The sequence below is a fragment of the Orcinus orca genome, chromosome 3, assembly GCF_937001465.1.
Source record: "Orcinus orca chromosome 3, mOrcOrc1.1, whole genome shotgun sequence".
Lineage (NCBI taxonomy): Eukaryota > Metazoa > Chordata > Mammalia > Artiodactyla > Delphinidae > Orcinus > Orcinus orca.
The window spans coordinates 177,638,651-177,663,773 of NC_064561.1; the positions used below are offsets into that span (position 1 = coordinate 177,638,651).

The following is a 25,123-nucleotide window of genomic DNA, read 5'->3' on the forward strand; positions in this document are numbered from 1 at the left end:
GGGAGCCTCAGGAAAATACTGTATGCAGTTATTTGCTATGTGATTAATATTTATATAGACAAAACCACAGGCTTAGTGTATAGATAATTCTCTACTAAATACTTATCACAACCTGAAATTAACTGGAATCATTTTTTTTTTCTTTCTTCACTGTGTTCCTAAATCACCAATTAAGACTTTGTTCTTTTGACTCAGAGAGAAAAATGAAGGATGACCTTTACAAAGCAGGGTGGGTCGCTTTTGTAGTAGTCCCCAGTGACAGACTTGCATAAGCTTGTCATTTCCAATCTGACACCAGTTGATAAGTGGGAAAGCCGATTATGGGGAAGTTGTCTCCCTGCTATTTCCCAGGGTTATAAGATTTAAATTGGTTGGAAGTTGTAAAATGCTATACGTTGTCACGTAATAGAGCCCATTCAGGAAAGTCGCCTTCATCTGTGCGAAGCCACTCCTAAAATCACGGCACCTCCACAACCTCACACCTGTTATCACCTTTCCCAGGCTGAGCACGCAGGAAGGAAGAAGCTGGTTAATTCTGTGGTTAACATAGGTGTATGTTCCGTATCCATTTACGAGTGCTCATAAAGCTTCATTTTCAGAAAGAGATCAGGATGGCTAATGTGTCTGGGGAACTTACACTTAAAATATTCTTATTTTACAGAAGAAACACTCATTTGGGCTAGATGAATATTTGCTTAAGAAGGGAACATTGGGACTTAAGTAAGAGACGCCTGGATGATAAGAACAAGGCCTGTGGCCCGGGGAAGTCTCCCTTTGGAACTGCCTTTCTAGGGAGGATTCAAGAAAATAATGAAAACTAGAAAAGACAAACACACGATATCAGTTTCTTGGTCTTCACAAACAAACGGTTCTTAGGTTTCTTTGCCATGTTATGCAGGAAGTCTCTCTACCTAAGTAATATAAAGAAATACCATTCTGATTCTGAAAAAAGGGAAATTTGAGAACTAAACTCGAGAGTAAAGGAGAGCCTTGTCTCCCTGAGAAGGTACAAAAGACGATGGACTAGACATACACAATCATTAATAAAATCACATTGTGTTTATTTGAACACCGTCAACCATAAAGAACTCCTGAGTGGCCACAAATGAATAAATTGGCTCTCCTGGGAAAGTCCCGAAGTTAATGTTAGGACTACAGTCAGTGACTTTTGATTTGGGATAAAATCTCCAATATATGAAAAATTCAATGAGAGCTTTATTGCAACAGAGATCTCAGAAATAGCTACATCATTTTTTCTACATAATGGATAAAGAAAATATGTAACTTATATTCTAGCTGTACTTTAAAAGGCATGGGCATTTTGTTTTTCTGTTCTGAAACTTCCTGGAAAGTGATTTTCTTGAGTAACAGAAACTGAATAGAAGCACTCACTCCTAAAAAGACTACCAGCAAGGATGAAGCAATGGATCTCTGTGTATAAATATTATCAAAATGCAAATGTCATTGTCTGTATTTGTTTTCTCCTGCTGTGTGACACAAACTTAATAGCTTAAAGTAACAACATTTATTAACTCAAGTCTCAGTGGACCAGGAGTTCCTACATGACTCATCTGGGCTCTCTGCTTAGCCAGAGCTGTGGTCTCATCTGAGGCTCAGCTGAGGAAGGATTTACTTCCAAGATCATGTGGTTGTTATCAGCATTCAGTGCCTTGTGGGCTGTCAGTCTGGGATCTTGGCGTCTCACTAGTTGTCAGCCTGAGACGGTCCTCAGTTTCTTGCCAAGTGAGCCTTCCCAATATGGTCATTTGCTTCCTCAAATCCAGCAAGGAAGAGAATCTCCTTGCAAAATGGACATCACTCTCCTATGTAATGTCATCACAAAGGTGACAAACCACCACCATTCCATATTCTATTGGCTAGAAGAAAGTTACAGACCCAGTCCTCAATCAAGAGGGGGACATTACACGGGATACGAACATCAGAAGGGCAGGGATCATTGGGCTCACCATATAGTTTATCTGCCAGCGTCGATTATGTGTCCCTGACGTGTACAAAATGCATTTCTCCCCTCCCAAGTTTCCACAAAATTTTATACCATTCAATCATTTCCCCAAAGTCCAGAACCTTATTTAAGTCAGACCCATATGTGAATGAGCCTTCCTGGGTGTAGTTCATCTCAGTCTGTCCATCTTTAAAATGAGAGACACGTTATCTGCCACCAACACCCCCAGTGAACCCACGGTGGGACAGGCAAAGGGTTACAGCTACAGATAGTTCTGTTGAAAAAGGGGGGAAATGGAAAGTACAAAGAAATTTCCACTGAAATTCTGAAATCTATTCAGACAAGTGTATGGAGTTGCTTGATTAAGTTTCAAGGCTTGGCCATGATTCTCCACAATTCTTAGCTCTGTGTTCTGGGCTCTCACTTCTGTTTCCTGAATCATCCTTCCTTTCTCATGAAAGGTAGCATGTGCTTCCAGCTGGGCAGTTTAATCAGCCTGCTTCCTGCCAGTACAAGTCTGGGTTTCCAACAGCCTCATTTCATTTGTACTTTCTCCATACATTTCAGTCTAAGCTGGCGATCTTTTTGCTGAAATAAACTCTATAAGTCTTCTGTGAATTTCCTTGGGGTTTACTCCGCTGAAGACATCTACACCCATAGATCTTTTTGAGATAGCCCTTCTCTACCTGGGGTTCCTGCTGAGATGGCTGAGGGACAACACCCTCCAGCTTGCTTGTGACTGAAAGGATCTGCGACTCTTGCTCTTGACCTTTTGAAAGGACTCCTTGTATGACTGAACACTACTCTGATCTTTTGATGTTTCTGAGGTTTTAACAAAAGGTTGTACAGTCACATCCTCAGCTTTTTACTCTATGTCCACCTTTCCTGACAGTGCTCTGAAGCTGCTTCTTCGTTTTAGCATCTTTTGCCATCAGGAGAGGCCAAGAATTTCCAAAACAATCCAGACCTGTTTCTTTCCATTTAATATTGCTTCCCTCAATTATTTTTCCTTCCACATTTTACTATAAGCAGCAAGAAGAAACCAGGTGGCACCTTCAACACTTTGTTTGGAAATCTCCTTAGCTATATAACTCAAGTCACTCTTACGTATTCTGCTTTCCATATAACTGCGGTGACAAATTTGGAAGCTGTCTTCGTTGTATGACAAGGGTCTCCCTTCTTCTAGCTTCTAATAATATGATCCTATCTTCTTTTAAGTTCTTTATTGCGCTAAAGATATATATACATATATATAACATAAAATTCGCCATTTAACCATTTTTAACTGTTCAGTTCAGTGGCATAATTACATTTACAGTATTGTGCAACCATAACACTATTTCCAAAACTTTTACATCACCCCAAACAGGAACTCTGAAACCAAAAAGCAATAACTCCCTATTATTTCCTCCTTCCAACCCCTGATAACCTTTAATCTATACATTTACCTATTTAGGAGATTTCATATAAGTAGAATCATACAATATTTTTATGTCTGGCTTACTTCACTTAGCATATGGTTTTCAAAGTTCATTCATGTTGTAGCATGTATCAGAACTTCATTGCTTTTTACGGCTGAATAATATTTTCCCGCATGGCTGCATCATATTGTGTTTACCCATTTACCTATCAGTTGACATTTGGGTTATTTCCACCTTTTGGCTACTGTGAATGATGCTGCCATGAACACTGGCATGCAAGTATCTGTTCAAGTCCTTGTTTCAGTTCTTTTGTGTATATATGTAGGAGTGTGTGTGTATAGAATTGCTAGGTCATATATTAATTCCATGTTTAGCTTTTAGAGCAACTGCAAAATTGTTTTCTACATTGGCTTCATCACTTACATCCCTACCAGCTATGTACAAGTGTTCCAATTTCTCTACATCCTTGCCAACACCTGTTATTTTTCATTTTTTGATTATAGCCATTCTAGCAAGTATAGTGTCTCGTTGTTTTGATTTACATTTCCCTAAGAAGAATGATGTTGAGCATCTTCTCATGTGCTTATTGGCCATCTGTATACCTTTTTAAAAAATGTCTAGGCCTTTGCCCAGTTTCTAATTGGGTTTGCTTTGTTGTTGTTGAGCTTTACTTCTTTATTTTATCTCCTTCTAAACCTTCACTGGCAGCATCCTCAAAGTCTACATGTATACTAACAGTCTGTTCAAGGTGATTTGGGTTTTCTCTACCATGCTTTTCAAAATTCTGCTTGTTTCTACTCATTCTCTAGTCCTGAAGCCTCTTTCATATTTTTAGATATTTCTTACACTAGCACTACATGCCTAGGTGCCAAGATCTGTCTTAGTTGTCATTCATAATAATATTACTTCACACTTAGCTGCCTACAACACCACATGCTTTATTGGCTCACAGTTTCTGTGGTTTCGTAGTCTGGACAGAGCTTACCTGGGTCCTTTGCTTCAGGATCTCACAAGGGTGCACCAAGGTGTAGACTGTGGCCGTGGTCACATCTGAGGCTCAGTAGGAGAGGGGAGGGGACTGCTTCCTAAATCCCGTGGTTGTCAGCCACATTCAGTTCCTTCCGTGTCGTTGGACTGAAGCTGTTATCCAGAAGCTGCCCACAATTCCTTGCCACCTGGGCCTTTCGCATCCGACTGCTTACTACTTCAGAGCCAGCAAGGGAGAGAATTTCTTGAAAGAAGGACATTACACTGTTATGTAATATATTCATGGGAGTGACAGCCTGTCATCTTTGCCATATTCTATTGGTTAGAAGCAAGTTCCAGGTCCCACCCACACTGAGTGGGAGGGGTTTACACAGGATGTGAATTCCAGGAAGCAAGGCTTATGAAGACCATGCTAGAGTCTTTCCACTGCATTACCAAAGTTAAGAGACCCAGGAACCAAGGAGGTTTATTATATGATTTTTCTTCGTCTTCATGGGCAAGTTTACTTAATCCTGTGATGAACCAAAGTGATGCTCTTTGCAAGTCATTATCATCACTCTATCCTACTGGTTCCCTTAGCTTTCCCTTGGGGTAAAAAATAATATTATGGAGGACTCGATACATGTACGGTTTCTCTGGTGCCACAAAAGATTCCATTATCCCAGTGTGGCCCAGCCAAGGAACAATCACTTAAAGCAAACCAAGAAGAAAATAGTTCTAACAGTACTCTGATTGGTTCAGGCTAACAGAGGTTTCAGTGAGAAACCAACGTGGATTGAACCACAGCAGAACACAATTTGTAGCATGGAGAAATAGGACAAGGAACATGATATGGTATTGAAAGTCTAGTCTATACAGGATTGTGAAAGACAGTGCTCTTCACAGAGACTAGGTTTGTGGAAAAATGGATAATTTATGGAGAAATATTGCTGGGCTATTAATTCATTTTTAAAGTGCAAAATGAGAATGAGTAGTCATGGGTAAAATTAAAATCTTAATTTTTAATGCATCATGAAATGTATCTGTGACTGTCAGTGCTTTAAGAAGCTAGAGGTCCAGGAGAGCAAATAAAATTTCAAAACTGTTTAGCTTATCATTTGGTAAAAGCCAGCTGTGTGTTAAGGACTAGAGAATGAGGAACCAGTGGCTGGTCTACTGTGTAGCTATTTTATCCATAAATTAATAAAAATCCTTGCACACCCAGAGTCACCAAGGTAACTAAGTTTAGACGCCCATTGTTGTTTGTGACACTAGAGGCCCAATCAGGAGTTTAACAAGAGGTACGTCTCTCAGTGGCACGTGTTTGTTGGGTGAAGGAGTTAGCGGGGCAGAGGGACAGTACTCCCTTGAAATTGCAGAGAATCCAGAGTTAGGAGCTTGTAAGGGCTTAGCCTCTGAGCAGACTCTCCCAGGTTGAATTCGTGAGTGAAATCCAGACATAAAGGGACAAACTGGCAATTTCTAGTTCCCTCTGACCTCCCTTGCAGAGGGCGACAGTCACATATCCTGGTGTGCCTTTTGTCATGGGACTACTATAGAAAGAGAAAGAGAAGGGGGAAAGCACATTGTTGACCACCTAAAAATGAGGCCAAGTAAATCATTTATAACACTGGTTGAAATTTCTATGCTACACGCAGTTATCAAATTATCCAGCTGTGGACTTTCAGCTGTAATAATACGCTGAGTGTGTTCAAGGGAGGGCCTGCTGTAGGCAGAGATGAGAAAGGATTTATGCATTACGATTTATTTTGCTGTGGGGAAGTGGGAGCTCAGTTGCTGTGCCTTTTATTAAAAGTCAAAGGTTTTATAAGTATTTTTGGTAAGATTTTCCTTTGCCCTCCCTACTCTTATTGCTGGTTTGTTTTTGTTTCTGCAAGCTGAAATTCATGTCAAGGAGTCAAGGACTCCTTTTTAAATATGGGCAAAATCACCTTGGAAACAGGAGTGGCCTTCTATCCACAATGAGAGAAGCTACACATGGATATTTTGAATTAAATGCTGAAAGTTCTGATGTTCTGAGCTTTCTTGACTTACTTCTTCCAAACGCGTTCTTAAAACAAATGGCAATTGCCTCACAGAACAATCCTTGCACCAACATGTATGCTAATAATCACTAAGGAGTCAGGATGCTTTGCTTTACTTATGGTAACTCTACACATCTGCACAGGCTTCCTGAGGTCAGATGCTTTTCATCTATTGTGTCCTCAGTGTTGTTTTGGCTCTTCTATCTAGAGGTCACACTCTCTTAATTAGAAGCCTCCTTCCCCTTCCTTCCCACATGTGAAACTGTCCAGAGTCCTGAGCTCCCAGACTCAGGGCCCCAGAGGACTATCTGTCTTAAACAATCAAGCACACAAGGAAGAGTGATAAGTATTCAGTTGCACTGGCTACTCTTTCATGTGGAGATTTAGAGACCTAACCATTTTCCTGATTGGTTCTCGACTCTCTGAAGGCTCCTTCCGCTGTGAGATATCAACCCTCTCTCCCTAGAAGCATGCCTCCTCCTTACATTTGAGAGGCTGACTTTGGACTCTGCTGTTTACTTATTTGCTTTTCTGTAGTCCACATGGCTGCCATCTTTTCCCATTCTACCAGATGCCGTGGATGTGATGTCCCGTCCCTTCCCTTGCCATCACCACCCTCTTTGTTCACCTTGGGCTATCTCTCCCTCAGGTGGCTGGCATCTATGCCCTCCTGGCCGGCATCTGCTCCAGAAACTCATCCTGCACGTGACCCCTCACCCTGAGCCTTTGGAGGCTCAGACCCCTCCCTCAGGCATGGAGAGCTCCTCTCACCTCAGGGGCTCCAGCGCCAGCAGGATGAGGAGACACCAACTCCTGTAGTCCAGCCTTCACTCTAACTCTGACGGTGCTATTTTGTCTCTGGAGCTTGGTGGGATTTCCTTGCTTCCTTGCAAATAAAGTTCAAATTCTTCCACCCTATTCATGTAAAGATAGATCATTCCACTCCTTTTGCCTTTTTCTATTCACTTCTCCTCAGTCACCTTTTCTTCTTTCGCCGTACGCGGGCCTCTCACTGTTGTGGTCTCTCCCGTTGCGGAGCACAGGCTCCGGACGCGCAGGCTCAGCGGTCATGGCTCACGGGCCCAGCCGCTCCGCGGCATGTGGGATCTTCCTGGACCGGGGCACGAACCCGTGTCCCCTGCATCGGCAGGTGGACTCCCAACCACTGCGCCACCAGGGAAGCCCCTCAATCCCCTTTTTACTTCACTCTTCCCACTCCTACCTTCTGTTCTTTTCCAGAATGCCCAATGATGCTCACTGTGCTTCATCCTGTTGACTCCCTTCAGCTTGGCCTGGCTTCTTGCTTTTCATGGCTGTACCTGTTACGGAACCCATCACATTCTTCATTAAATGTCCCTGGTTTAATGGGAAGACGGTTGAATCGTATCAACATTTGCTGTCAGGAAACTACGTTCCCCAAATTACCTCTCTTACATTCTGGAAATCAGCTGTTTACGTCTATTTTTTGCTCATTAAGATAGTGTTTTCTGACTATGGAGAATAGTATGGAGTGTCCTTAAAAAAATAAAAAAAGAATTGCTATATGATCCAGCAATCCCACTCTGGGGCATATATCCAGGAAAAAACCTCTAATTCAAAAAGATACATGCACCCCACTTCATAGCAGCACTATTTACACTAGCCAAGGCATGGAAGCAGCCTAAGTGTCCACGGACAGATGAATGGATAAAGAAGATGTTGTATACATATACAATGGAATACTACACAGCCATAAAAAACAATGAAATAATGCAATTTCTAGCAACGTGGATGGGCCTAGAGATTATCATACTAATTGAAGTAAGTCAGAAAGAAAGACAAATACCATATGATATCACTTACATGCCGAATCTAAAATATGATACAAATGAACTTATTTACAAAACAGAAACAGACTCACAGACATAGAAAACAAACTTGAGTTACCAAAGGGGAAAGGGAGGAGAGAGAAATTAGGAGTTTGGGATTAACATATACACAGTACTACATATAAAATAGGTTAAAAAAAAAAAAAGGACCTACTGTATAGCACAGGGAACTATATTCAATATCTTGTAATAAACAATAATGGAAAAGAATATGAAAAAATATATATAATGTATATCATATATAAATATATATATATATATATATATATATATATATATAAACTGAATCACTTTGCTATACATCTGAAATTAACACCACATTGTAAATTAAGTCTACTTCAATAAGGAAATAAAGATAGTGTGTTCTATCCTGCACATCCTGGACTTGGGTCTGTTTCCCTGTATGCATCTCAGGTTGGACACACCTGTGATAGGGAAGTACTCTTTGTGATTTTGAGCACTTAGTGAGACACAATTGCCAGATGTGTCTCACTAAGTTTGGCTACATTCAGAATAACATCTTCCCTATGAGCTGTAAACCTGTGCCTTGCCAGGTTGTTTCCTTCTTATTTTTTGTTTGTTTCCCTCCCTTCGCTTTATTTCACTTGTAGTATTAAAGATGAGGAGAAATTTGATCCTTCTAAGGCTAAGGAAAGCCATGTATATTTGGCTAAAAATTGGCAGTATGAATGTACATGTAGAAGTATAGTCAATCACTAAAAATTAGGACTAATTGTCAATAGTAATTCAACTCTTTTTGGGCAACAGGTGGTCATCTAAATTAAGGTAGCTGGATATCATTCTGAGAGTCTACAAATAAATTTAAAAATACAATAACTTGGCAGTATGTGACTTGAAGCTTCATGCTAAAATTAGACTAACTTTTCTTTGACTTATATTAGTAGGATTGCGGGCCTTATTTGATTCGAGGATGAGAAATGAATTCCAAATACAATTTGCTGCCTTTATATTCATAACCTACTTTATCTTTCAGTGTTTATGTTTAGAAGATACATGCCCTACTTAGGTATTTTCTATGTGTTCTCATTTTTTGAGTGTCTGTTTGAAGGGTTTTTTGTTTGTTTCTCCTCTAATTGGCTGCACAGGAAGATCCATCCTGCATTGTGAGTCTAACATTTTTTCATTGTCTCCTCTGCATCCCATTGTCTGTGCACACACAGCATGGCCAGCGCCACATCCGCCTCCTTCCCTGGGTGACCACCCGGAACACGAAACGCCCCTCACGCGGAGCATGCCCATGGGTTCAACATCCCGTGCAGGGCCAGAGAGTGGAAAGCCTGTGGCCTCACGTTCCACTAAACCCTTGCTTTTTTCCTCTTGGTTTCCTCATTACAGATACTGCAATGAGCATCTGCTGTGCCCCCCACACATGTTCTGGACAGGCTGGGGTCCCTGGGAACGGTGCACAGCACAGTGTGGAGGCGGCATTCAAGCTCGCCGCAGAACCTGCGAGAATGGTCCTGACTGTGCGGGCTGTAGTGTGGTGAGTAGCCCTCCTCATCCCCAGCCCACAGTCTAGAGCTGGGAGTCCAGAGTCAGCACACACGAGATGCTCTGGAAACACAAGATGTCCTACAAACTCTGAATGCTCTGCAAACACAAGATATTCTGCAAACACAAGATCCTCCGCAGACACTAGATATACTGCAAACATTAAATGCTCCATAGACATGACACATCGAGGCACTAGATGCTGTGAATCACGTAAGTCTTTCTGGTTAATGAGAATGTCTGGAGGAGATACTGGAAATTCAGAGTATCCTGAAGGCTGATTGGAATAAATATTCTCATGTGGGATATACTGCCCCAGGAGTTTTCCAGTTCTCATTTCTGAGCTAGTACAGAAACTTCAGTCTGCTTAACTCTGGGCACTATATTTGGTTTGGGAAATGGAATAAGGTCATCATATCAGGCCTGCGCTAAGTTATAAAATGTGGACAAACCTGAGACACTGAGGATTGAGAACCTTTATGGGGCCATTGTCAGAGCACATTTGGTGCCAATTCTGAGGGAATAAAAGACAAACGATGGTTTTGTTTTTCTTCTGCCTTAACGGGTCCTATTTCCCTTAACACTTTAGACTCTCAAATAAAATTCCACTTGTCAAGGGCCTGTTGTTGCTCGTCCTGTGTCATCTGTCAGAATGATTGAGCACCAAAGGCTGCTGGGCTTTCACTTTATTTGTCTGCCCCTGGGGCTGGCACTGCAGAGTGGCTGCAAAGACAGTGCAGGTGCTTTGGTGGAGAGGTTCAGCCTGAGCAGGTCTGGCTTGGCGCCCTTCCTCACTGGTCTTCCAGTTGGTCTTTGCAGCAATTTTGTAACCTTGGCTCATGAGGCTTAGGATGTTTCTGTGTTGCTGTAAAGTTTGTTTTTGTGAGATGCAAAGGCCACACACTCCAGATAGCCTTGGGAAATTTGGAGAGAAGAGGATTATTAGATGCTTTGCCAGATATTACGTCCAACCCAAGGAGATTTCTGTTATTGGGATTTGCAATTAGATTTCTTCCCCTTTGCACTGGCAAAGTTTGCAGTAACTTTAATCGAATCTATCACTGATTATAGTGGCACTTCCTTCCAGGTCACACTGAACTAGCTTTCAACCAAGGAAAATCTTAGTATCCAGTTTAGGATGATGTATTTATTAATATTTCAGATGCTAAGATTTTAAATTATTTATGAAAATGTGGCAGGTAAATCTGTGAACAGTCACATGTTCTAGGAAAACAGTTCAAATGTGGTAGATTTATTCTTTGCTGAAATATATCGTCCTGTTCCCGGTGGCTCGACATTTAACACTGGGATCTCCACTCCCATATCAAGGTTTGTCTCCTCTGCTGGGAAACCACAGGGATGGATGACCTGAGTTGATCTTGCACTTTAGTCTCTAAAACTTTGCAATACGAAGAACTCAGAAAACATTTCAGGTCTTTCATTTTCTTATTGCAAACTGACTTCAATTATTACATTTAAAAACAGTTTAATGAAAGAAAAATTATATTAAGGAAAGAGTAGGCTATCTCCTACGTAGTCACTGGAGTGTGTGTGTGTGTGTGTGTGTGTGTGATACATATGATTATAAATGTAAAAACTGAATGTCTTTCCAAAATGTTCATGTATTTTGGCTTTATTTGTGTCTAAATTTACAAAATTATGGTTTATGAAAAAATATAACATCAGTTTTCAAATCCAGAGTAATATCATGAATGTTTCTAAGAAGCCTAATATAAGTTTTTAGGTATTTTAGTTTCGTTTTCTTTTTCTTCCCCACCATAGTTAATCTACTGGCCATGTAATTCCAGGAAGGTGTTATTATGGTACACTGGAGCAATCTATTCTTTTACGATAGAAGCGCAGCATTGATTTTTTTCCTGCATGGCTTTTTTTCTATTTATTCCAGTTTCTGTCTCTTCTAAGGCAGGAATGCCAAATGAGGGACATAAGTAGAATGAAGGAGGGGCTTGGTTTCTTTGCTTAGAAAATGTATCCTATCAGTTCAATTTGTAAGATTTTTTAAAAAAAACTAATAGCTATTTAGATAAAGTAATATGTTGATCATATTCTGGTTGCAGTTTAGAAATCTTTGGCCATGAAGTATGTTTGTTTTTGATGTTTTGTCTTCTACCAAGATAGTGGCACACAACAGTGTAAATCAACTGCACTCTAATATAAAATAAAAATTAAATTAAACATTAAAAAACAGAATTAAGGGGGCTTCCCTGGTGGCGCAGTGGTGGAGAATCTGCCTGCCAATGCAGGGGACACGGGTTCGAGCCCTGGTCTGGGAAGATCCCACATGCTGCGGAGCAACTGGGCCGTGAGCCACAACTACTGAGCCTGCTTGTCTGGAGCCTGTGCTCTGCAACGAGAGGCCGCGATGGTGAGAGTCCCGCGCACCGCGATGAAGAGTGGCCCCCGCTTGCCACAACTAGCGAAAGCCCTCGCACAGAAACGAAGACCCAACACAGCCAAAAAAAAAAATACGGGAGTCCATGTATTTTCTGCAGGGCTCTCCAACCAAAGAAGCTACTGTAATAGGGAAGAACAAATCTGATTCCATATTAGATCTGTTCCTTTAAAAAAAAAAAAAAAAAACAGAATTAAGAAACAAATGTAAGGACATTTTAAATTGGAAAAAATGATAGTGGCTGTAAGTATAATTTATGGATTTTGGATTCATGAAATTGATTATCTCCTTGCCGGTATCTGGCTGGATGACAAGTCAGGTGATATTTCTGAGTCTCTGTCTCCCCCACTAAGAAGAAGGTGATCATTCATCCCTCCTAGAGCTGCTGTATCAGGTGCGGTGATGCCCCTGATGTTCAGCCACAAGGTCTCACCTTCCCTGTGAGTTCTCTTTCCTACTCTCATTTCTTTAATTGTTATTCCTGGGCTTCAGCTGCTTCTCTGAGTCCAAGCTTATTACAAATGACTGTATACTAATGGAATGTTATTTACACAGTAAAGGACAGCTTTGTGAAAAGTATAACAATTTGAATTTCCTGAGCACTACAGCAGCCAATAAAAAAAGAGTTGGTTTCAATTTCAGGTATGAACGGGATAAAAAGACTTGAGAAACTTTTCTTGCGCCACCATTTTTAAACTGAAGTTTCATGAAAAGATTTCCCATATTTCACCTGTGAAATTCATACGTCCTTATCTTTGATTAAACCTCCATGCCTTTATTTAAATCTCAGTAAGAGATGGTCAGTTCAGACAGTTAAAGACCCTCATTGAGAGCCATTTGTTTTTTCTGTGAAACTCTGTTCTTAAAGTTCCAAATGTTGATATCTCTTCACAATTCTGATTTCAGTTCTTTTGCTTACATATGTAGAAGTGGGCTTGCTGGGTCGTATGGTAGTTTTATTTTTAATTGTTTGAGGAACCTCCACGATGTTTCCAGTAGTGGCTGCATCATTTTGCATTCCCATCCAAAGCATGCAAGGGTTCCGATTTCTCCACATCCAGAAGAATTGAAATCAGGATCTTGAAAAGCACTCTGCACCCCCATGTTCATTGCAGCACTATTCACGATAGCCGGGATGCGGAAACAACCTAAATGTCTATCTACAGATGAATGGATAAAGAAAATGCAGTAGAGATGTACAACGGAATACCACTCAGCCTTTAAAAAAGAAGAAAATTCTACCTTGTGTGGCAACATCAACGAACCTCGAGGACATTAAGTGAAATTGGTGCTAGAAGTGAAATTAGCCGGTCACAGAAAGACAAATACCATGTGAGTCCACTTACAGGAGGTATCTGAAATAGTCAGACACATAGTATCAAAGAGTGCAAGTGTGGCTGCCAGAGACTGCATGGAGAGGGAAATGGGGAAATCAAGTTTCATCTAAGCAAGGTGAGCACGTTCTAGAGGTATCCTCTACAACATTGTGCCTTCTGTCAACAACACGGTACTGAGCCCTGAAATATTTAGGAAGGTGGATCTCATGTTAAATGTTTGTCATGTTTACCATGACAAAATAAAATAATAAAAAGTAAAGTTAAAGAAAAGTAAGTTCCAGATGTTGGGGGCCCATGGAGCCTTGGGTTGTTTGGGGAGCTGATTGACGCGTACAGAGGGAGGGCCTGGATCTTTTGCAGTCAGTTAATTGTGTGACTCCAAGGCCCACCCACTATCCTCGGGGCCCCTGTCTTCCTCCGCGAAGTGCAGGGCAAAGCCAGCTAGAGTCCAAGTTCCCTGGCCCTGAAATGACTGATTCTGTGATCCTGGTACCCCTTCTCTGGACCCTGGTGGCACACGTGTCCTTCCCTGGTGGCGGAGGTCTCTGATGAGTTTGGAATGAGATACATCAGGATCCTTAATGGACAGACATTTTCTCCCACTTCCAAGTGAGCTTGTCTAGAACCCTCAGGAGTGCTGGGTTCCTCCGGTTCCCGCTGCACCTCCCCAGCTCTCCACAGCATCCCTTCACGCCTGTGGCCTCCCAGAGCGAGTAGGCAGGTGAGAGAGGAAAAGCCACCCCCCAGCTCTGCCTCTGAGTCGGCAGGACACTTGGGGCCCTGTTTCGCATCTCCAGGCTGCATCCTCGAATGCAATCACCTGGCTGTCTCGGAGGATACACAGAACGTATGAGATACATGTCTATATATCCTACTCAGTGACAAAGCAACATAGGCAAACACAAATAGAAATTGTCACCATCATTATTGGCATCAAGTCACAGTCTCCAGGACAATGCTTCTATTCTTGAATAATATACCATTAACAAGTCACATTTTATGTTTTTCTATTTAAAGTTACTTTTATATTAATATTTGTGTAATTTATAATTTGTATTTATATAGATATATAAATTTATATTAAATTTAAATTATTTTATGTTACCTATATTTGGCATATGTGTTTCGCTTTTAACCTCTTTTGATAATACCTGGTAACCATGATGATGATTGTCAGATCAAATCTTATAAATCCTAGCTTACTGCATATTGTCACATGAATTACTGAAATGAGGTTATCATTAGACAAACTCGGGTTGTTATCCAGGCATGTTATGATAGGCTGGACTCCTGTGTCATATAACAAAGTGCTCACAGTAACCCTGGATGGCAATAGAAATAAGGAGAAATGGCGTTCTTTATTGAGTACTTGCTGAGAGCTGGGTGCGATCTATCTGCTCTCATTCTGTTACAACTCTGTAAGTGTGACTCTGCTACACCATTGCTTATGGATGAAGGAAAGTGAGACAGCCCAGGGTAAAGTGCCCGAGGGTACTGAGCCTGCCCCTGGAGGGGTGGGCCTCAGGGAGAACTGGCACCATTCTGCTCACTCTTTCCCTTCTACCTGCGAGAAGATGGGCTGAGAGAGAGGGTCAGGGTCTGTTCCAGGTCCCACTGCTGGGATTCAAGCCTAGACCACAGCAGTGACTTAGAAGTTTGAGGTTATAATTATTTTAACGTAAAATTATTAGATCATTTTAGAATAGCCACTTGGGTCTTAATTACCTTTGGCATATTTTTGTTTAATTTTTAACCTTTTTCAGTCATATATGATAGCCATGATGATAATTGTTATATCAAGTCTTACAAATCCCAACTTACTGCTTGATATCAAATGAGATATTGAAACTATAACCAAGCAGACTGGAGTTACTATTTAGGTGTGTTATGATAGACAGAAATTCTGTGTTACATGATCAAATAACTTTTATTGAGCACCTGCGGCCGTGCACTGTACTAAGAGTGATCAAAATAGATTATGTTTATTTTCCCTGTGTCCCTGCTAGGCAGTTTTTACTATTTTCTCCACTTGGAGATGGGAAAACTCAACTTGAGAAAGATTAATGAACTTAGCCAGTACCCAGTTGCCAGTGGGTGACTAGGCCAGCATTTGAGAACTGGTTCTTCGGGCACAAATAGAATTTAAATACACAACTACATTTGCATAATATTTTTTGATTAATGTTAAGTAATAAATGATAAGATTTTATTTTTCTTTACTCTTATTAAGTACAAAGTGTATCTTAAAAGAAAGAGGAGGTTTTTCTTTTTTTTCCATAACGCTTCTCTTCTTCATTAGCACCCTTGATGTCCATAATATTGCAATAATATCCTTTCTGCCAACCATGAAAATTCCATTTAATAGATTCTCATGATCATGGAAATTAATTGAACTCACAACCCAAATCTTAATTATATGTTTTGTTTGAAAATTACAACACAAGAAAGGAAGAAAGACAAAATGTTATAGTACATAAATAGAATTGCCTCTCAAATTAATGTGACTCGGAATTCCCTCAAAGGTTTAGCAGATGTGTGAAAGAATAAAGCTAAAGACTGTGTCACATACAGCAAAGATCGTTCAAAAGCAGAAACAGACTTACTCCTGCCAGCACTATATTTATTACTGAAATATCACACACGGCGTAAAACAGTTGACAAAAGCTGTGATTTCACATATCAGCAGGGAGCATATAGGAGAGATATCTATATCCTAGATACAAAGGAACTGGACCACAGAAGCCCCTGAAAGGTCGAGAATAAAGACATTAAAATCAATACATGCTGTCAAAGGGATTCCGTGAAGGTTAATCAGAGTTGATATGACACACTAACACTTGTTTGGGTCAAGTAATGGCACCATGGATACATTTAGAAGCAAGTAAAACCTGGCAGTTGGAAGTTTAAATAGGTTGTAATGTATGAAAATAATGACAATATTACAAAGATAACTTGTTTTTGTGTAGCACAGTGGAGTTCGCAAAATATTTTGAGAAATATCATCTCATGTGTTCCTGGTTTTCCAAATAAGAAAATCTGGGCCCAGAGAAAATAGTTTATGGGCACGAAACCCTGAGGTTGTCAGAGCAAGACCCTGGGTCCAGGTCTTCTGCCCCTAAGGAGCTGAAAGGTCCAGGATGCTGTGGCCTCCTCAGAAGATGCTAGAACAAGAGCTGATTAACTGACAGGAGGTAATGTCCCCGCCCACAAAGCTGGATCCGTTAAAAAAGGAGTTATTAGAAGACTCATTTCCTTTTCTCCTAAATGATAGTTATCTTTACTGCCCCATCTTTCTTTCCTTTTTTAGTACTAAGTTACCTTCAAGAGAATAATAACCTCCTTGCAGTGGCACCTGCGTCTCTTCAGATGGGATAGCTGGCACCTCCTTTCTGCATAAAGTATGGAGGAAACCTCAGCTGGGAGAGACTCAAGTTTTTAAACCTGAACAAGTAGTTTTTGAGTTGGCTGCTTGATGGTATGGGTGGTTGGTTTCCTTTGCACTCCGGTTTGGTGTTTCCTCACTTTTAAAGGTGGTTTTCTAGAGATCCTCAGTCCTGCCGTGGAGGACGGGAACATTTCTGCGAGGAGGTACATAGCACGTTTTCTTTTTGTCCGATTATGTTGGTTTGCATTTATTAAGTTTGTACAAGGTAAGCCCAGCTTATGCTAGATTGAGGTACTTGAGCATTGCCAGTTGATGTCAAGCTGCATGTGTTAGTTAAAGGGTTATTATTTCACTTTGGACCAAGATCCATTTCTGCATGTTTATTTGCTGCCCCAGCAATACCTTGAAAGCTCGGTCACAGACGCTGACCTCTCGCCTGGGCTTCCTGCATGGGCTTCTCATTGAGCTGTCTGGAAGCTCTAGTTACTTTAATGAGCCAGTGGCCCTTCTGGGTTAGATACAGTTAACTTTATCCATTGTTTATGAAAATACCATTTCATAATTCTAAAAAGGCTATTTTCTGAAGTACCATTTAATAAATAAAATTAAGCAAAACTCAAATAGTTGATTCTAAATCAGTGGAAACAGTGAAACGTTTTTATAGATTAAAAATAATATTTTTCATCACTGTCACTCTTCCACTGCACTGTGCTTATGAAATGCATTCACGTGTATTTCCACATATTCTTCTGCAAGGGGAATGATCGCTCTCCCTAGCTAAAACTGGCTGGATATTACACCTTCCGAAGCATGGGAATGCAAAATTGGCTTTCCTTTGTTATGTGAGATCTCAGTGAAGAGCTTGCAAAGATGAAAGATTGTCAGTGTAAAGATGCCACATGTTGTTAAAAGAGGCTTGAGTATTTCGAAAAAGTTAATATCAGTGCACAAAATCAAGGAGTAGTACAGTGGAGAGCTGAAGAAGTGTAAGCATTCTGAAATTTAGACCTGGAAGTTTGGTCATCAAGTTCAAGAATGATGTATGATGCAGACGGAGAGAAGAGAAAATGATGGATTGTAGGAGTTACTCCATCAAAAGTCTGCCTCTAGAGCACAAAAATTATTCTACAATCTCTGGTAATTATAGTTGGTGTGGAGATCTGGAGCATTTCACAAAAATGTTTTATTTATAATGTTAGAAGCGTCTGTTGCCCAGATTTCTTTGCAAAGAATCAGGTTTGTTTCTGCCTATGACAATTCAAATACAGTGATTGCAAAGTTAGTTGAAAAGAGAAGTTTTCATGAATAGAGGTCTTCTGTTGTAAAAGTGACTTAAGTGAGACAGACAGACACGTACACACACAAATTCTTCCTTGACAGTTTACCAATAAATTCCACGATAAAGGTTTTCCAATACCTGATATTAAAATACCTAAAATTTACTTATGGAAACACAGTAACAGAATTCTCAGCCATACCAATTTCCACTAAATGACCATGAGCTTAAAAATCTTTTGGAGGCCTACTCAAATACACAGTACACACAGAAGAAACTGATTTTCTAATGGCATAAATAAATACTCAGCTATAGGAAACCCAGGCCTCTTTTAAATGATGCCAGATTTTTACCTGCTACAAAATGAGTAATTAAATGTGGCTTTCTAAATTTAAAGCCTTAGTAGAAGTTCCTATAAAAACAATTAGGGAATAGTCTTTTCCAAATGCATCTTCAGTCTTGGTAGGCCTGTTGACACTCTGGGCTAATTGTGGGTTATCCACAGAGAACACTCCTGGGGTAATTTAGTCGATTTGATGTCTCTGTCAATTTGGACACTTATTTTTGGTCAATTTCTGTAGCTCACCTTGTCTCCTTCTGGTTGTGCCGGGCACTTGCCACTGCAATTAAAGAGAACGCTCTCTTGGAGTCTGAAAAGGCTTTGCTTGTTCATAGTTTCTAAAAAGCCATTTATTTATCCTGTCAAGTTGGCCTTTATATGATGTGCTGTGTTGCCGTCCTTCTCATTTGGAGTTGAGGACTTCCTGTCCTCCATGTGCAGTTTGTAGCATCAAGGATGCACTGTTGCATTTGGGCATTTCCCTCCCCACCCCAATTTAAAAAAAATCATATTTCGGTCCAGCACCTCACTGCACAGGCTGGAGCCATGTTTCCAGGAGATATTTTCATATCTTACAGTATCTTGAGCCATGGCTGCATGAGAACATCCTGTCCATCCAGCCATCCCAATCCGAGACCTGTGGTTCTACTTGAGACTAACTCTGCTCAACCAACTGATGGGAAAGATGGAGGGAAGCCAGGGTCCGATCTACTGTAGGTTCTATGTTATAGAAGCCAACATACTGACTCAGCTGACTCATTTCTAAAATCCCCTCTAAAAGCAAGGAAATAAACAAGCAAACAAAGCCTGGGGAGACATCCCTCCGATCGGCAAAGCCTTTTGTCATTTACTTAATTGATTGTGCCTCTTGTGCTGACTCAGGTTTGCCAGACCTGCATACATCACAGTCTTAATAGATGTTTGCATGCACTCATACTAATGTAGCTAGAATCTGAGCATCTTAGTTTTTTTACTCATTTTCATGCCATTATTATTGAATAACTATTAAGCTTCTGCCCTATAACAGGCTCTGGGGATACCACAGTGAGTAAGGGACTCATGGTTCCTGCTTAAAACTTGGGAAGGATTCTTCACTTGTGAAGCTTAACCTGAACTGGTCCACGCACAAGTCTGTTCATTAGTTTGTTTTGGTTTGTAGGTGCTGTCGTTCAGAATATTCTTTAGTGCCAATTTTGATTTAGCAAGAGTGAGGTGTGTTGTAGAAAGAGTTCACATGTATGCTATTGCAGCCAGAGAGTTTTAAAATAAGTTTTGATCGTTATACTTGTTATACTCGTCACTTGGTTTTATTCATAGCCTACAGTTGTTCCTTTTGGAGGAAGTAGCGTAAGTGTTTAATTACATCAACAATATGTTTTAACTGGTGTTTTGCTTAAGATTTGCATTTCCTATTTTTTATTATTTCATCTGAGTGCCTGCAATGGAATTACTGAACATGTATAATTTCAGTTGTTAAAACAACGCACATACATAATAATTTTCAAAGCAACTTGTAATTAAGTAAAGAAGGAAGTAACAGATGTTGGAACGTGAAAAAAAATGGTTTAAAGCACTGAGTATTTTTCACAGATGCCATGGTTTCTTTCTGCCCAAGTGTTATCCCTTTATTAATCCTCAAATCTTCTAAGAATAAAAGCCTAGCTCAGAACTCATCTATGTGAATACAAGAAAGAATAAAGAAGCTACTGCTCCATTTAGATTTTTTTCTAAGTAGAAATACAAGGTTCCATTTAGAAGCCTTCAACATTTGTCAGAATAATTAAAAAGCTGAATTATTTTGCTCTGTGATCTAAGGATGTGCTATAATAACAGACATTCTTAGAACAGTTGTCTGTTCAATTCACTCCACAGCGTGTTTTTTTCAAGATCTGTTTGACATGCAGAATCTCATGAGGTTCTGGTTTGAAAGAAATAGTTGCAATAAAGGCTCTTGAAGATGGAGTTGGCTCGTACCATGTCACATTCTTGCATTATTATATAAGCCAAGCTGCGTGAGAAAGTAACATCCTACACACTACTATTTGGGATCTTGCTTCTATCATGATGTGAAAGGTTTTCCACATCTGTTCCAGTCTATCCTAGTCCCATGAAATTGCCCAGTTTACAACTATTGAAAAGCAGTCTTTCAAGGAACTCGAGTGTCATCATGTGGGAAAAAGAAATGGCAGTGGCTGTAAGAAATAAGCTGTGGAATCTACCTTATAAAATTATTCAGACTCCGCAGGAGCACATGAGGCATCGCCTCTCAAAAGAGAGAGAGACAAAAATAGCAGTGGCAAACAGATGGAATCCAGACATCAGGAGGAGCTCTCTGATGTTCGCCAAGCAGTTTTCCTTAGGAAGCTTACGTAATTGATTTCCTTCTCTTATCTTCTTGCCACTGCTAATAGCTTTTAGGGATAAGCCTTGACATCTGAAAGTGAAGGGTGGAAAGGAACTCTGCCTGTTACATGAGTCGTGTTTGATAATTGATTTCCCTAAAGCTTGGTGTGATCTCATATGTAATTGTTAATTTCTAGACAGTTTTACATATGGAAGAAAAGAACATTCTCAATGACATCAGTTACTGATTCATGTCTTCCATTCTACCCTCTGTAGAATTTTCAGATCTTTTCATCTATATAAGTAGTCAACCAAAAATGTTGACTATTTACTGTGTGTAAAGAACTGTACGAGGTCCTATGGAAGATGAAGGTATGCAGATGCATACAAGAAAACTCCGAACCAAGGGAGAAAAATATAAACCTAATGGCCAGAATATAAGGAAGAAGCCAGGAATGCCAATGGAACCATTAAGAGAAAACAGTGAGTCCAGAGGAGGGAGAGGTTACCTCTGGCTGGCTGGGTTAAGGGTCCCAAAGGTGTGGCTAGGATTTGGCCAAGTTGAGATGGGAATGGGAGCTTCTCTGTGAAAGAAACATGAACGAAGGCTGTGAATCAAAGGGTGTGGGGAATACACTGCGATCCGTAAGTAGTGTCATTTGCGTGGTTGAGGATGCATAAAGGAATATGGCAAGACGCAGACAGGGAAAGTAAGGTGTTTCATTCCTGATAGGTCTTGGGTATCAGACTGAAGGGCATAGATAGCCATTTGACTCTTACTTACTTGCTACTTCAGTTACATGATTGGGGCTAGGATAACTTTCTTGTGTTAATATTTCCACAATATAAACCCATCAGTGATTTCAAGCAGGTAAGTCACATCATGTTTTCAATTATTTTTCCTTATAGCAAAAAAGAAAAAAGAATCGTCTAGATTTTACTATCTAAAAGCAGCCATCTAATTGTAAATACATACCTGACGTTAGGCATGCAAATCCGTGTGGGTGTGTAGATGTGTAGTCCTTATTCTTAAATTTGCTACTTTCCCACAATCATTATTTCAACTTTAGTAGGTGCTTCTAAACCTAAAATAATATAAATTAAGGTCAGTGTTGCCCCCAAATATGTCATAGAAACTTGAGTTTAGTCCTATTTCAAAGGGGAAAGTTCCATAACGTTACTATGAGATAAATTAATTTGTTTTTAAACTTATTAATACCAAAAAAGAAGATATTTGAGATTTTTAAAGTCAAGGACGATATCTATTTTATTTGCGATTATATCCTCAATACCTAGCAGAGTGTAAGAAAATGAATAAATGAAACTAGTTATTAAATTTATGTACTAATTTTTTTAAAAGATGATGGCAATTTGGCAAAATGTTAGCAACATCTTTTCAAACGAAGTGATCATTCTTGTGCATTATATTGTTTTTGTCTACTCTTTGGTTCTTTCTTACAGTTTCTTATAAAGGAACATATTTTGTGGTTATTCTTTCACAGAGACTCTTCATACCCCAGTGGAGCTGCCTTTCGTTCATATTTAATTTTTCTTTCCATGATATTAGCTTAGGAACATTTCACTTCTTGTTCATATTCTTAAACTATTTCGAATTCTTCCTAATTAGTTTTACAAGGCTGCTCCAAACGAATCAAATTTAGCACTGAAAGCCAGTATGCCTGCAGTAATAGTGTATGAAGTTCATTAAAATTGGTTTTGATATTAGATTATACTTGGCAGTGACCTTCCAAGACCTTATCACACCCCCATAGGCAAGACTTGAGTACATATAACTATTACAGAGCACCCAATTAGAAAAGGAAATCTGAATTTAATATTTTACAGTTGCACGGATTCCAATATTTGAGCTCTCCTTTGTAAATAAGAAATTAAATGTAATGGCCCTGAGCCCTTTGCAGACCATCGTCCTGCATGCTAGTCAAATGTTGTATTATTTCCTTTGGTGCACTTCATGCTCCCAGGCAATGTTGAGTCGAGCTCTATTCCCTCGACAAGTTAGTCTTGAACACCTATGTGTATGAGCCACGGCCTGGGATGTAGGCTGGGTGGAATATGAATCTGGGTAAGCTGCTCTTCTTGACCTCAAGGAGCTCTCAGCCTGGGACTAACAACCCCATAGCACAAACTCCTGGTAGACAGTGGCATATTGAATATAAGCTACAGGTGTCCAGAGGATGCAAGGAGTCAAGTTTGCAATTTTAAGCCCCCTGTACACGGGATGGGTTTCCCTGGACAAGCCCCACCTCACTATTTTAGGAGAAGTCAGTTGGGTGTTTTAGGGGTTACTGAGAGTTAGGAAGACGAGCGCTCAGTGGGACTTCAAATACAAATGGTGTCCCCACTAGTTTGCTCCAACAGGAGGGGTTGGCACTAGAATTGGCTGAGGCCCTGGCGTTTCCCCGAGGGTGCACGTTGGGGTGCCTTGCCTCCGGTACCCCCCATGTATCCACTGAGGGACTCCCCCTGTTTACCCTGCGGAATAGAGATCTGCCTAAGCACCTCCAGTGCATTTGTTATGTTTTCCATGCGCTGCGGATCTCATTGAAGCAAACGGGTCCTTTAGCCTGCACAGCCAGTAAACTGGAAATGTACATACTTCTGGTCCATTGGGGCTGATTCTAGGTCCTGTAAACCCCAATTCCTGGGGCTGTTAAGGAGGTTTCATTCCACGTGGGCGCCTTTGTGAGGGTTTGGCAGCCTTTTCCTTGGGTGCATATGTCTTAAATGACCTTCTCAGGGCCTCTCCCGCTCTCTCTTGTTCGTCATCCTTGGTGCTCATAGATCGTATTATTCTTAGATGTGATCCAGGAGTCACAGCCTAATGAAAGGAATCTGGCCAAAGGAAATCCAATTCCATCCTGATACAAATTGTCAATTTTTCAAATTCTGACTCTTCACTTCTATCTTTTACTGGGATCTTGGCAAAAATATATATATAATCCATAGAAGTTGTAACTTTTTTCCCAGTACTCATTGTTCCTTGTCCTTTAGCAGAACTTAAAATTTCCCTTTTGTTGCTTTTAGACTAATATTTGTGTAGGGGAGGCCTCTGAGTAGGTGTGGCTATGAGTTTACTACACATTTATCGGGTTTTGCCACATTTGTTTGAAAGGCATCTTAATTAACTTTCAGCATATGTACTCAAGTTAAAAAAGATAAGGGTCTAGTGTTATAAAAGACATGTCTGGGAATTCCATGGTGGTCCAGTGGTTAAGACTCCGCACTTCCACTGCAAACAGCACGGGTTCGATCCCTGGCCAAAAAAAAAGGTTTACAATCTGACACTTTGCAAACATTCTATTTATGTCTCAGTGGAAGACAGAACTTTGCTGGGCACAGTTTTAAGTTGTCAATCATGTCCTTGTAACTGGACCAGGGTGAAATCATTGGTGAGCCTGAATTTCGAGAAAGCTGGGTGATGCTTTTTCTGTGGTCCTCTCCACTAGCGAGGGGAGATTCCCCAGGGGGTTGGGGATACTTTGCAGAGAACACTGTGAGATTCCAAGCCACCAGCTGCAGATGCCCTGTCTCTGAGGCTCAGCCCTGCATCCTCAGCACCTTCTCAGTAGCTGGCACAAACTAGCTGCTCAATGAATTGTGTGAAAGGCCCTGGAAAAATTCACATGAAGGGAGAACTGTCACAAATTTAAACCAGGAGCAGAGATCAAGCATTCTCTCCAGAGGTCCCCAAACGATCATCATATTTGCAAGAAGTGTCAGGTCTTCATCATTTTAAGTTGTATTTGTATCTCTCTCCCTCACGTAAACATTTGTGTCCCTTTTCTCGTGGCCACCTCTTTGAGTAGGGGAAAGGCATTAAAAATCAGAGTGCCAGCTCGTAGAGATGGTGGCAGGGATTCTGAGCAGTAGACAGAAAGGGACAATTTGTTTAAACGTGAGAGGATCCTGTAGCAAGTTCTCCCAAGATATCCAGTGGTTGAGTTGCTTGGTAAATGACATGGACCTCGAGGGCTAGAAATGGATGAGCCCCAGAAGCACTGCTAACCTGTAAAGTGCCTTTGTGTGAAGTAGTACATATTTCCCCTTCTGAGGGTCACAACGGCATAGGCTCAGGTCTTGGCAGGCAGCCAGCAGGTTCTTAGGCTCCTTTCTCTGAGGACAGACAGCCCTCTGCCAAAACTCATGGCTTAGGAGAAGATGCAGGCTGAATTTCAGCTCTCACATGCCCCTTTGCCAGGATCTTCTTTTTTGCAGTGTACATATTGTGCAACC

The 25,123-nt window shown here is 40.6% G+C and overlaps 1 protein-coding gene across 8 annotated transcripts in view; it reads left to right on the forward strand.

The window, feature by feature from the left end:
• The window catches only part of SEMA5A (semaphorin 5A), a 477,303-nt gene that overhangs the window by 405,231 nt on the left and 46,949 nt on the right, over positions 1 to 25,123 (forward strand). For all 8 annotated transcript variants that reach the window (XM_049708240.1, XM_033436601.2, XM_033436598.2 and 5 more), the window contains one exon: positions 9,620 to 9,767. In XM_049708240.1, coding sequence (XP_049564197.1) covers positions 9,620 to 9,767 — 148 coding nt within the window. The remainder of the gene's footprint in view (positions 1 to 9,619; positions 9,768 to 25,123) is intronic.